The sequence below is a fragment of the Strigops habroptila genome, chromosome 10 (assembly GCF_004027225.2).
Source record: "Strigops habroptila isolate Jane chromosome 10, bStrHab1.2.pri, whole genome shotgun sequence".
NCBI lineage: Eukaryota > Metazoa > Chordata > Aves > Psittaciformes > Psittacidae > Strigops > Strigops habroptila.
The window spans coordinates 22,185,467-22,196,917 of NC_046359.1; the positions used below are offsets into that span (position 1 = coordinate 22,185,467).

Genomic DNA, 11,451 nt, shown 5'->3' on the forward strand with positions numbered 1-11,451 from the left:
AATACGTAATTTGAATTTTAGTTATTCTGAGAACTGTGAACTCAAAAATTAGTTGCTTGCCCCTGCTCTGTCCTTTAACAAGGTTATGGAAATACATTAGTGAAGTAAGAAAATGAATATTCTTACATCTCTGCACATTCTGTCAGTGATTAACATTTTTGTCTTTTCAGAGTCTCTTCATTACTTTTCAAATACTGCATTGCCTTATTTATCATTTTAACTTGGTTTAAAAGTACTGCAATATTTTCTTAGCTATGGACACACGGGTCATAATAATTGTAACTGGTTGTTATTGCTAGTCCTGACATACTCCTGCAGGAGTTTCCTCATCCTTGGATTAATCCTGTTTCCAACAGGACAACCGGGGAGATTCAGCAGTACCCTTTCCTGCAATTCTCCTGCTTTGAGGATTACAAAAAAAAAAGGAAGACAAAGAAACCAGCAGTGACAGTTTACGTATCAGCTGGGAAGATGTAGCCTTCCCTTGGTATTTTTGTTGTTTAGTATCATAAAGAAGCCACACTGTAGTAAAGTATGTGTTCTGAAATGGTATTTTCAAAGCAAATTTGTCCATGCAACTATATATAATGGCAGCAGGCATGTATCCCATGTACAGTATGAAACTGTACAGTATTTAAAAGGCTTTAAAACAAAATTCCAGACTAGTCATGGTGCAAATTCTGAAACAAATTAAAAGGTTCATAGGAGAAAGCACTGCAGATGGCCGAGTATATTTCCCGAATTAAGAGCAGCTCTGGGAATTTAAGCAGCCTGTAATATGTGAAACACATTTATCTCCTTTCACAGAGATGTATGTGCCTGAACCTACTAACATCCCCATTGAGAAAACAAATCACCGAGGAGACATTGAATTAGAAGTACCAAACTGGCCAACACCGAGTGAAAATGACATAATCCACGTTCACAGAGGTGAGATCTGATATAAACTGGGCTAACTTAGGTCTGTGTTTATTCCCTGTGTTTTTATGCATCTACTTGTTCTATTCAGAGAGCACCTGTATAATGATTTGAAAAGGTGGTTATCTGAGAATATTTTTTCAGTGCAGAACACTTACATGCATTTTTTTTGCTTTGAGTAAATATGAGTCAGCCTATTATATTTATGCAATTTGATCTCATTATCATTCCATTTTCAGCTTGGAAGAAACATCTGTGTCAATACAATGGAGTCCTGTAAAATTAAGAATGTGATAAAATGATGAATGAGGAGTGATTCTGCAGTGTTTTTACTGATACAAAATCTAGAAAGCAGACTGTTGTCAGGCCTCTGGAGTTGATAGACCTTCATTTGATCCCTTTGACATTCTTATAGGGATAAACAAAACTGGGAAAACATGTACCACAACTTAATATGTATCATAGACAAATGTCAGAGTTAAAGAAAAAAAAACAAACTACTTCACTTACAATGACACAGAGCTAATAAAGTTGTGTAAGGATACAAATCCATCTTTTGTTTAAAACTGTGCTGAAATCATTATTCCAGGGTAGGGGAAACACTCTATGATGCTGTTCTTGTTAACCTTTTCTAATTGAAGGACTACCTAAACTCGTACATATTTTTTTTTAAATCTAAGGATGGTCTCATAGCATAATGTTGTTTGGAGAAAGGATGCATGAAATGTAACTGCTTTACAGAATTTAAATGTAGCTGCTTTACAAAATTGTAAGCCTACACTTTCATAATTACAGCATTTTAATTTCTCACAACCATTAGTAGCTGGCTTGCAACTACAGTGGCTGAGGATTATAAACACACTGCAAACTGTTTGAGAATGTTGTGTATGTCATTGAAAATCATCATTACTTGCAATTACATGCAAAACTTGCTACAGTCTAGTAGACTGCCAGCAGTCAGTTTTCACAGGCTGAGTGGTGCAAGTATTATTATATGTTCTCAACAAATGGGAAAACAAACACATCATAATTGTTTTACCAGGGTTTGGGGGTTTTTGGGGTCGGGAGAGGAGAAGGAAAGAAAGGACTTACAACCTAAGACTTCTTCAGCATTGAAACACAGGCTGATTTTTTTTTTTTTTTTTTTTTTTACAAGTGGGAGTTTGGTTGTGATCAGATAAGATGACGCGAACACAGCAGAGCTAAGACGTTATTCTCAGACTTGCTTGTTGTTGTTGCTTTAGATTCCATCCTATCTTTTTGATATCCTATCTTTTTTTAATCCATCTGTTTCTGATGGCCTTTTCCTGGCTAATACAGTCACTATACAAGATACTAGCTTTCAGTGGTTCTAATTTATGTAAATAAGGTGACATTTCAGGAGAGAAAGTCCAAATTCATATGACAAGCGACAAGATCCATGACTAGAAGTTTTTATATTACATTCTTCTTTATGGTCAGGGCCCATTTATAATTACTAACAAGTGCTCATGTTTGACTTGCAGACATGAATCACCTCCAGGGAGAGTACAGAAGTGGCGGTGGTCCACACCCAAGCGAAGATGCATCGGTTAGCTCTGTTGCCTTGGTGACAATTCCAATCACGATAGCGCTGTTACTGATTATTGTCCTTCTGCTTGTCAATCAGAAGAAGCAGTGGATTCCAGTGTCCTGCTACAAAGCTCCAACAAAGGTGCCGTGTTTATGTTCACATCCTGTGAATTCTCTGAAGTTATTTTCCCCTGATGCCTTAAACTATTTTATACCAGTCAGTCTGTTGGTACTTAGTCTCCAAATTTTTTTTTCACTATCAAACAAAAACATTTCCTGCTCCCTATCGTAATGAGTTGTCACTAGATAGAACTCAAGCTTAGCAAAAAATTTTTTAAAAATCCAATTTTGTATTTGTGTAGGTAAATACATGCAATTTTCTTACCTGCAGTCAAAATCTTAAGATAATATCTTTGTTTTCTTACTTTTGTCCACTTTAAAGGTCTTGTCAGACATGAGGTATTGTATGTACTAGTAGTGTTTATCACATTTTCTAATAGTGGCATCGTACGATTCTCAGATTCATATTTTGAGATATCTCGGGAAATATCTACCAATCAAGTATTCTGAGTCTACCAAAAAAGGGAAGAAGCAGGTAGCTTGTAAATGAACAGTGAAAAGACTACCTTTTTTTTTTTTCCAGTAATAGTTCAATCAGCAGACTAAGCCCTTATTCCACATTCGAATGCCATTTATATCGTTTCTCCAATTTATCCCACTTCCTACTTCTAATCAAACAGACTTTGTCCTTACTTGTAACAAAATTTGAGGCCATCTTTTCTTCAGTTCCACCTAGAAGAGTAATATAGTAATTAAAAAATGAAGTGTCACATTCTTTCTGTCAGTGTTGCAGAGGTTCAGGGTTGTTTGGGTTTTTTTTTAAAAAAAGTAATTTCCAAAAAGCTTACAAATAGAGTCAGAGCATAAAGTTTAATTCAACTGTAATTAAATAGGAAGCAAGAGGAATTGGTATTACTGTATTTCCAGTCTTTCAAAACAAGTAAGAAATACCAGTATTTCTTAAATGAATACCATTTCTTAAAGAATGCATATAAAATTCATTTTTAACTCTAAAGGATTCATTCCTAAACTCTCAGAAAGGCTGCTATCCATCCAAGTGTTGTGTGACAAAATGGTTGAAGCTGAAGTGAAAATCACGACTTTCTAAGTGTGGAGCTATAATCAATAATTCTACGTACTTTTTTACTTATAGAACATTATTTTCCTCACACACTTCTTTGCTAAAACATCATTTTTTCAGTGTCACCAAAAGGCACCATCCATACGCTAAGAAAGCTCACTTAAAGCCACATACAGATTCAGTGCAAGACCATGGATATACTGGAACTCAGTTTTCTTGTGCGGGTCTTCATCATAAATGTATCTTTCTTTTAAGGTTTTTTCAACCAAGTGTCACTCATTAGTTTCTCCTACAGGTGAAGGTTCCTAGTAATAAATTTTGGCAAGCCTGTTTTGGCTTATGTTCTTTGTGTTCAAAATAGTCCACTATTAAATAAAGAACAAATCAACAACTGTGCTTAAATCATATCAATACCAAAAGAAAGATGATAGAAAAGATGTTTAAAATTACAGATGGGACTGCTAATCTTTAGCCATGATTCTGTTAACATCAGTGAACCTCAGGACATCTTTGTGAATCCAGTCCACAGACTTTTGAAGAGCCAAATGTAAAACATTTTAAAATAATGTTTTGTAATAAATATCTGGGTAAAAAACCTTCTTGTGATAAGGGTTACTGAATGTAAATCTTTAATAAGAAAAACCCTTCTGATTTAAGTCTTGGAAAAAGAATGTACATCAGTGGAAACTTGACTTTTTAAGATTTGCAGTCCACTTATATGCTTACAGTTTGCACATACACGCACGTTGTCACTAACTTCATATGTGTCCATAGAGTATGCTTACTGCCTGTCCTCCTTCATGCTTAGCCCATAAATATTTAAGGTAGTGTGCACCATATGTGGTTTTGCCTTCCTCTCAGCTTTCTTCTTTCAGTTGAAGGATCCTTGAACAGAGGAATAGCCAGTACACATAACTCTTTCTCTGAGCGATATTTTATATGCACGCACGCTTGTAGATCATTACATACTCAAACCTTCACTTATTCACATTTGCCTAAAATTAAATCCCCCTATTCTACACTTGCAAGTAAGGACAACTCTACCAGGTGTCACATCATTGGTGGATCTCTGCAATAACACACCACTTTGCATGGGTGTAAGGCCTAGATAAAAGATGGTTGATTTCCTAATTAAGGAAGTCATACATAAACCACCTTGGAAAAGAATATAGGAGGATCCCATAGGACACACCATGCCAGGATTAACTATGACAGCTGAGATCTATCCCATTCTCTTAATGGAATTGCAGCCATGAATAAAACATTCTGGAAAATGGTCAGCAATAAAGGGGCTGTTAAAGACTGGGAAGCAAGGTGCTGCACATTGAGGACGATAAGGTAAAGCCCTTTTGTGGTGCTAGATTTAACAGAGAACAGTTTAACCAGTCCATGTCTGATATGAGAATACCAGAGGTCCATTCAGAAGATGAAAAACAGTGATTCAGAAGACGGCTGTTGGTCTGTTATTGTGCCTGGCATAAGCCTTTACCAAGTTCAGCCAAAGTCCAGATTCTTTTATTGCCAGTCCGATTTTGTTTTGTGCTTATGGACTTGAACCACAAAGACTTTTTTAATTATGCGTGGAATACAAACATTTTTTAATTTATTCAATATTCCCTTTCTGTTTTAACAGCCTTCTTGCCTAAACAATCAACTGGTATATGTGGACTGCAAGAAAGGTACCATGGTCCAGGTGGACAGTTCTCAGAGGATGCTAAGAATTGCAGACCCAGATTCAAGATACAGTGGATTTTACAGCATGCAGAAACAGAACAACCTACAGGCAGATAATTTCTATCAAACAGTTTGAAGAATTGCACCCTTACTGAGGATTTAAGAAAAAGAGAGAGAAAGAGAGAGAGAGAGACTAAGTCTGCTATTAAAATAAAACTAGAATTGTGCACTTGCTTAGTGGATTGTATTGGATTTGTGACTACATGTACAGCTCTAAGACCTTACTGGGATGAGCTCTGACTCCTGCAATGTGCCAGAAAAAGCATTCCCACTTTTCCTTGAGATAACTGACCAAGTGTTTTCTTAGAACCAAAGTTTTAAAACTTGTTAAGATGTATTTGCTTGTAACATAGCTATAGAGGTTTTTTTGGGAGGGGGAATCAGGGGCTAGGTGTAGGCAATGAGGTAAAAGGAAGCTTCAGAGAAGAAAAGCTGGTCATGCTTGACTGGAGAAGAAAATGAATAAATACTGCCGAGCAGCAGGATAATGTTTTTTCTTGCTGCTCTGAAAGCGCATCTGTTGCAGCAAAGCCTAACCCCAGATGAAAAACGTATGAAAAGGTCTAATTTTTTTTTCCCAGCTGTTGCTACAGTAATATACTTCTAGAACAGAATTTGTCACATCACAGGTGTGGTGTAGCTGCAAATATTTTTCTATATGATGAGAAGCTGCAGTAGTTAATGAAATAGCAAGAAAAAGGTTATAGCAGAAAATAAAGGGTGGGTTTATTAAGGATGTATAAAATTATACCTTGTGCTGCTTTTTGTTTTTACTTTAGTTTTCTTCAAAGCTGATTGGCTAGATTAGCCAGACTTCGGCAGTTAGCAAATGACTGAGGCCTAAGTAATTCCTGATATGAGCACTGGATCTTTTGACAGCAGTATTGAAGGAAGGAAGGAAAAGTCAAGAACACCATGCAGTTCCAGGGGCTTTTGTTTGTTTGTTTTGTCTGTTGTGGTTTTGTTTTGTTATTTTGTATCAATCTCTGGTTGTTCATACAGGAGAAGGAAAAATATTTTTGTTGGACAAAGCTCTTGCTTACAAGAGAGTAAAAAAAAAAAAAAGAGACTTTTTAGGTTGGTTTTTTTTCCTGTTGATGTTCTTATTTACTGGTATGCAGATTTAGAAACTACTTCCATGCTAGGAAGCTGCTTAATTTTAATTGTATATTACTCAAGCACCTTTTTTGAAGCTCAGAAAAAAAAAAAAAAAGGAGATCATGCTTCTTTAAACTTTAGCATTATAGGAATATTTATGTAAATATAATTATGCTAAAAACAACAAAAAGTATTTGTATGTTTGTGTATATATATGTATATACAAATGCATGTAGGTATACATATGTATATATACGTGCATGTGTATATACACTATACGTATATATACTGTATATATAAAGTACTATGTATACAGTATATATTTTTTCTATTTTTTTTCTTGTTGAATGTATTTTTATCTGAGAGAGATTTTACCCAGAGCAGAAACAGATAAACAGGCATTCCATATCAATGCTTAATCGCTTGTGAGTTTAGGAAAGACAAGAAAAGAGCATCTCATTCTACCTACAGTTTGATTTGATTTGATTTGAAGGTGTTTGTGTGTGCGCGCGTGTGTGTGTGTGCACTCTTGTGTTTGCGTGTGTACAGTACGTGCACGATTATAGCAGTAAGCGTTGCTCTTGCTACTTGCTACATTTCAGGGTGTTTCTTTTTCTTTTCCTGCTTGGCCTTAAAAAGGCTTTTTAATGAATGCATTGGCTAGAGACACTGATGACAATATACATGCAGCACTAATCAGCTCCATAGAATAACACCACCAGCTTCTGGATTTTCTTTTCTTTTTTTTTTTTTTCCTTTCTTTTTTTTTTTTTTTTTTTTTTTTTTTTCAAACAATTGTTTGAAACAACTACTGGAATATTGTCTACATTAAGCTGGAAGTTTGTTGTAGCTTGCCTCATTTATAACTCTGACTGTGTAATACAATGTTAACTTTCCAAACAGGTCTTGGCACTTTTATACTAATTACCCATTTGTGCATTGCCTTTTTTCTTTTACAAATGCTTGTCATAAGAGACACAGATACCCAGTATGCTTAATGTGAAAAGAAAATGTATTTTTTGTAAAGGAACTCTCAAGTATTGTTGTAAATACTTGGTCAGAGGTTGCTGAACTTTAAAACTGAAAAAAAAAAAAAAAACCTAATTTATTATTATAATGACCTAATTTATTAATCTGAAGATTAACAATTTTTTTGTCTTAGAATATCAAAAAGGTGTTCTAGCTGTTTGCATCAAAGAAAAAAAAAATAGGTGTATCATTAAGGGTCAACATTTTTTCTGCTTATATAACTTCAGTTTCCAACCACCAATAAGAAAAAATGTAGTCTCCCCAGTGTTTTGTACTCAATCTGATATCGAAACAGAGATGTTTCTGTCCAGTTACTACAAAGATTTTGTCAAGACAAAACATCCATTCTTTGCATAAGAGTAAGCAGTCTTTATCCAGAAATTGTAAATGCTTGCTTTTATTTTACAATCAAGGCCATATTCTGAAAATATTAGCAGGATATAGGACATGGTGTAAAATTGTTTTTATTATTATTATTTTATTATTATTTTAAAGATATGATTTATCCTATGTGCTGTATCCATTACACTCTTTTACTTTGGTTCCTGTTGTGCTCTTGTAAGAGAAATGCAGATATAATTTTCTGAAAAATAGATGCATATGTGGCACTTGGAGTGCACTGCGGTTCAGCAGATTGCTTGTTTACTTTTTTAACTGTAAGGCGGTTTCTTGTAATTTGGCTCTTGGCAGCACAATAAAAAAATTTTAAACCTATTGATGTGTATTTTCTTAAATGTTCATATTCATTTCTTCTGCACACTGGTCCTTGAGACATTAGTTTATAGCTTGATATTATGGTGAGGGTTTTTTTTCCCTGGGAGTAAGAATTCATAATGTTGTCCTGCTGACCTTAGATCAGAACAGTGCAGAATATATTGTGCAAACTGTAGAGAACAGTTTGAGTTTTAAACTAAAGAATTTTCATGTTAGAGGAATTTCTGGAATTCCAAATAGCTTCAGCATTCAGTAAAGTTGAGTCTCAAATGCAGCGTTAAGCCTTAGCCCTGCCATTAAGTCCATGTGGTCTAGTCGTACCTGTCAGAAAGCCATAATTAATCACAGGGAACTCTAATATGTGGTCCTATAGAAAGTGTGTGGAATCACGATTTGCACTTCATGGACTTCCTGAGCCACAGAGCATTTATTTATCCATTAGCCTATAATGTTTGGGGGTTTTTTTTCTTCTATTAATTTGCAAATTAATGGACATGATGTAAAGTTCTTGTATGTAATTTCCCAAGGCACAGAGTTTTTCCGCTTAACTACTTGCTCCGTGAAAAACTGCCTCCTTTTCTTTCTTTGAACCTACCCTCTTGACAGTTTCATTTGATACCCCTGACTTTCTGCATTCAAAGCAGCAGTGGATCAGTATCTATATGCCATCGAGACCTGTATTTTCTATTTTTTCCGTGCTGAAAAACCTAAGATACGATTCTCTGGGAGCTGTTCCATACCTTCTGGCCGACCTTGCCATACCCTGCACTTCCCATTTTGTTACATTCTTTTGAGATGAAGGGTGAAGGGACTGAAAATGTGCACATTGTCCAAATGTGGTACACCTTGTATCTTGCATCATATTTACTGTTTGGATTGCTACTTAGCACTGAGTCAATGTTCTTGCAGAGCTACCTGCAATAATCCAAAATGCCCAAGTAGTAATAGTTACCACAAAGCCCATAATTGACTTGATGAGGATAGATCAGTATTTTTGTACACCCCTTTACATTTATGTATGTTGAATTTCCAATAATTTCCTCTCTTGCTAGTCACCTGTTACATCATATTTGCTCCTCCAGAAGACTATGGCTATGGAAGGCTGTGTGTTCTAGAAGAGTATCTTCAAATTCTGCCAGCAGACGTGTTGGGTTTTCATCAGAACAGAACAGAAAACGTCATTGCGCTAATGTATAAAACAGTGGTGCACCCAATTTGAACACTCAAAGTAATCCTGGCCTCCTTTCCCCTATTCGCAGTGTCAGAAAGGATTCATATTTGGAATGCCTGCATTCCAAACTGTCGTGGTTTGAGCCCAGCCAGTAACTCAGAACCACGCAGCTGCTCGCTCACTCCCCCCTTTTTTCCTCCCCCTGCTCCCAGAGGGATGGGGAGGAGAATCGGAAGAGTGTAACTCCCACAGGTTGAGGTAAGAGCAGTCCAGTAACTAAGGTATAATACAAAACCACTACTGCTACCACCAGTGATAATAATGATAAGGGAAATAACAAGGGGAGAGGATACAATTGCTCACCACCTGCCGACCAATACCCAGCCCGACCTGGGCAGTGATCTCGGCCTTCTGGGTAACTCCCCCCGGTTTGTATACTGGGCATGACGTGCTGTGGAATGGAATACCCCTTTGGCCAGTTTGGGTCAGGTGTCCTGTCTCCGTTTCCTCCTGGCTTCCCCTCCTCCCTGGCAAAGCATGAGACTGAGAAAGTCCTTGGTCGGAGTAAACATTACTTAGCAACAACTAAAAACATCAGTGTTATCAGCGTTGTTCCCAGACTGAAAGTTAAAAAACACAGCACTGCACCAGCTACTAAGAAGGAGAAAAATGACTGCTGTAGCTGAACCCAGGACAGTATCCACCCCTTATTCCATACCATTCACGTCATGTTCAGATCCCACATCTCTCAACACACCATCGCCCCTGTCCCATAGTGGATGGCAAACTCGGTGCCGTTCTCCACATAGGTGCTGGATTTAGAGGCATCATACTTGTGGTGCAGCAAGCAGGCGATGTCCAGCAGGTGACAGTGCACAGACGACACCCAGAGGATGGAGGAACCAGTGTCAAAGACCACAGTGAACTTCTGTGGTGGAGTCCTGATGCCGATCTCACCATAATACTGGGCATCCATGTAGTTCTTCAGGATCTTTGGAATGCACTCAGCCACATCGCTGAAGCCAAGCTTGAACTTGAGGAGCTGGGTGAGGGCATTCATGTCCGGGATCTCACTGTTCACCTCATTCAGGACCCATCGCATGGAGGGGAACTTGGTCAGGGGGATCCTGATGAGGGCCGTGCAGGGCCCGGCCAGCATGAGCAGCAGGAGGAGGCGGCTGCGGGGCGCCCAAGCGACGCTCAGACAGGCGTAGCCCCGGGAGGAACCCGGGGCCGCAAGTGCGTTCGAAGTGTCGATGATCAATGTGTCCTGCAATTCACATTAATTCTCGCAGCTAGCTGCGTTCTTCATCGACGCACGAGCCGAGTGATCCACCGCTAAGAGTTTTAGATGTGGAAGGGGATATTGCATTCCCACAGTAATTCCAGTTCCAAGCGAAGCTCAGACAGGCATAGCCCCGGGAGGAACCCAGGGCCGAGTTTAGGTTTGTCAGCTTGAAAAAGCTGTGGTTGAGTAGGACAAAACCTTGAGTGGTTGAGGATAGGACAAAAGTCTTAAAGACAAAAATCTTTAAAGGTTGGACTTGATGATCTTACGGTCTTTTCCAACTTGGTTGATTCTGTCATTCCTTAAATTACTTCAGTGACACAATGACCAGTGTAAATGCTACTTAGCAACAACTAAAACATCAGTGTGTTATCCAAACACCAAGTAGGAAGTATGAAAAGAAAGTTAAAGGAGGCTCAAACCAAATTCAAGAAGTTGAGCAGAGAATATCCCTGCTATGTATGTTGGGATATCAAAAGGTTACAGCGAGTCAAGGGGTACTAGGTAAAAAAAAAAAACAACCATCATAACCTACTGCACCTCAGGACACAATATAAAGCTAACAAAGGATGGGCACGGGCGTGACTGTGCTAGGAAGAGCTATGTATCTCCAAAACTTCATTCTGTATGTGGCTGAATAGAGGCGAAAACGATAGTCAAAAGCCACCCATCCCTAGGTTACCAGATTACAGTGAAATTACTGCGGATACACCTCCCCGGTGAACCGCCCCTAGCGCTGCCTCACAAGCACCTGTCCCAGCGCACCCTGTGCAGTGGCCAGAGCCGGCGCTCGGGCCGAGCCGGGCT

At 38.1% G+C, this 11,451-nt stretch overlaps 1 protein-coding gene and 1 non-coding gene across 2 annotated transcripts in view; one reads left to right on the forward strand and one right to left on the reverse strand.

Annotated features, from left to right (window-relative positions):
• Positions 1-8,185, forward strand: part of CRIM1 (cysteine rich transmembrane BMP regulator 1) — a 188,459-nt gene extending 180,274 nt beyond the window's left edge. The window contains exons 15-17 of the mRNA XM_030498818.1: positions 808-930; positions 2,424-2,611; positions 5,244-8,185. Of these exons, the coding sequence (XP_030354678.1) occupies positions 808-930; positions 2,424-2,611; positions 5,244-5,420 (488 nt within the window). The 3' untranslated portion in view covers positions 5,421-8,185. The remainder of the gene's footprint in view (positions 1-807; positions 931-2,423; positions 2,612-5,243) is intronic.
• A 2,365-nt stretch (positions 8,186-10,550) lies between these two features.
• Positions 10,551-10,703, reverse strand: LOC115614035. Its single transcript, XR_003993604.1, has one exon. It is a non-coding gene; the product is annotated as a 5.8S ribosomal RNA (ribosomal RNA).
• Positions 10,704-11,451: the final 748 nt, after the last annotated feature.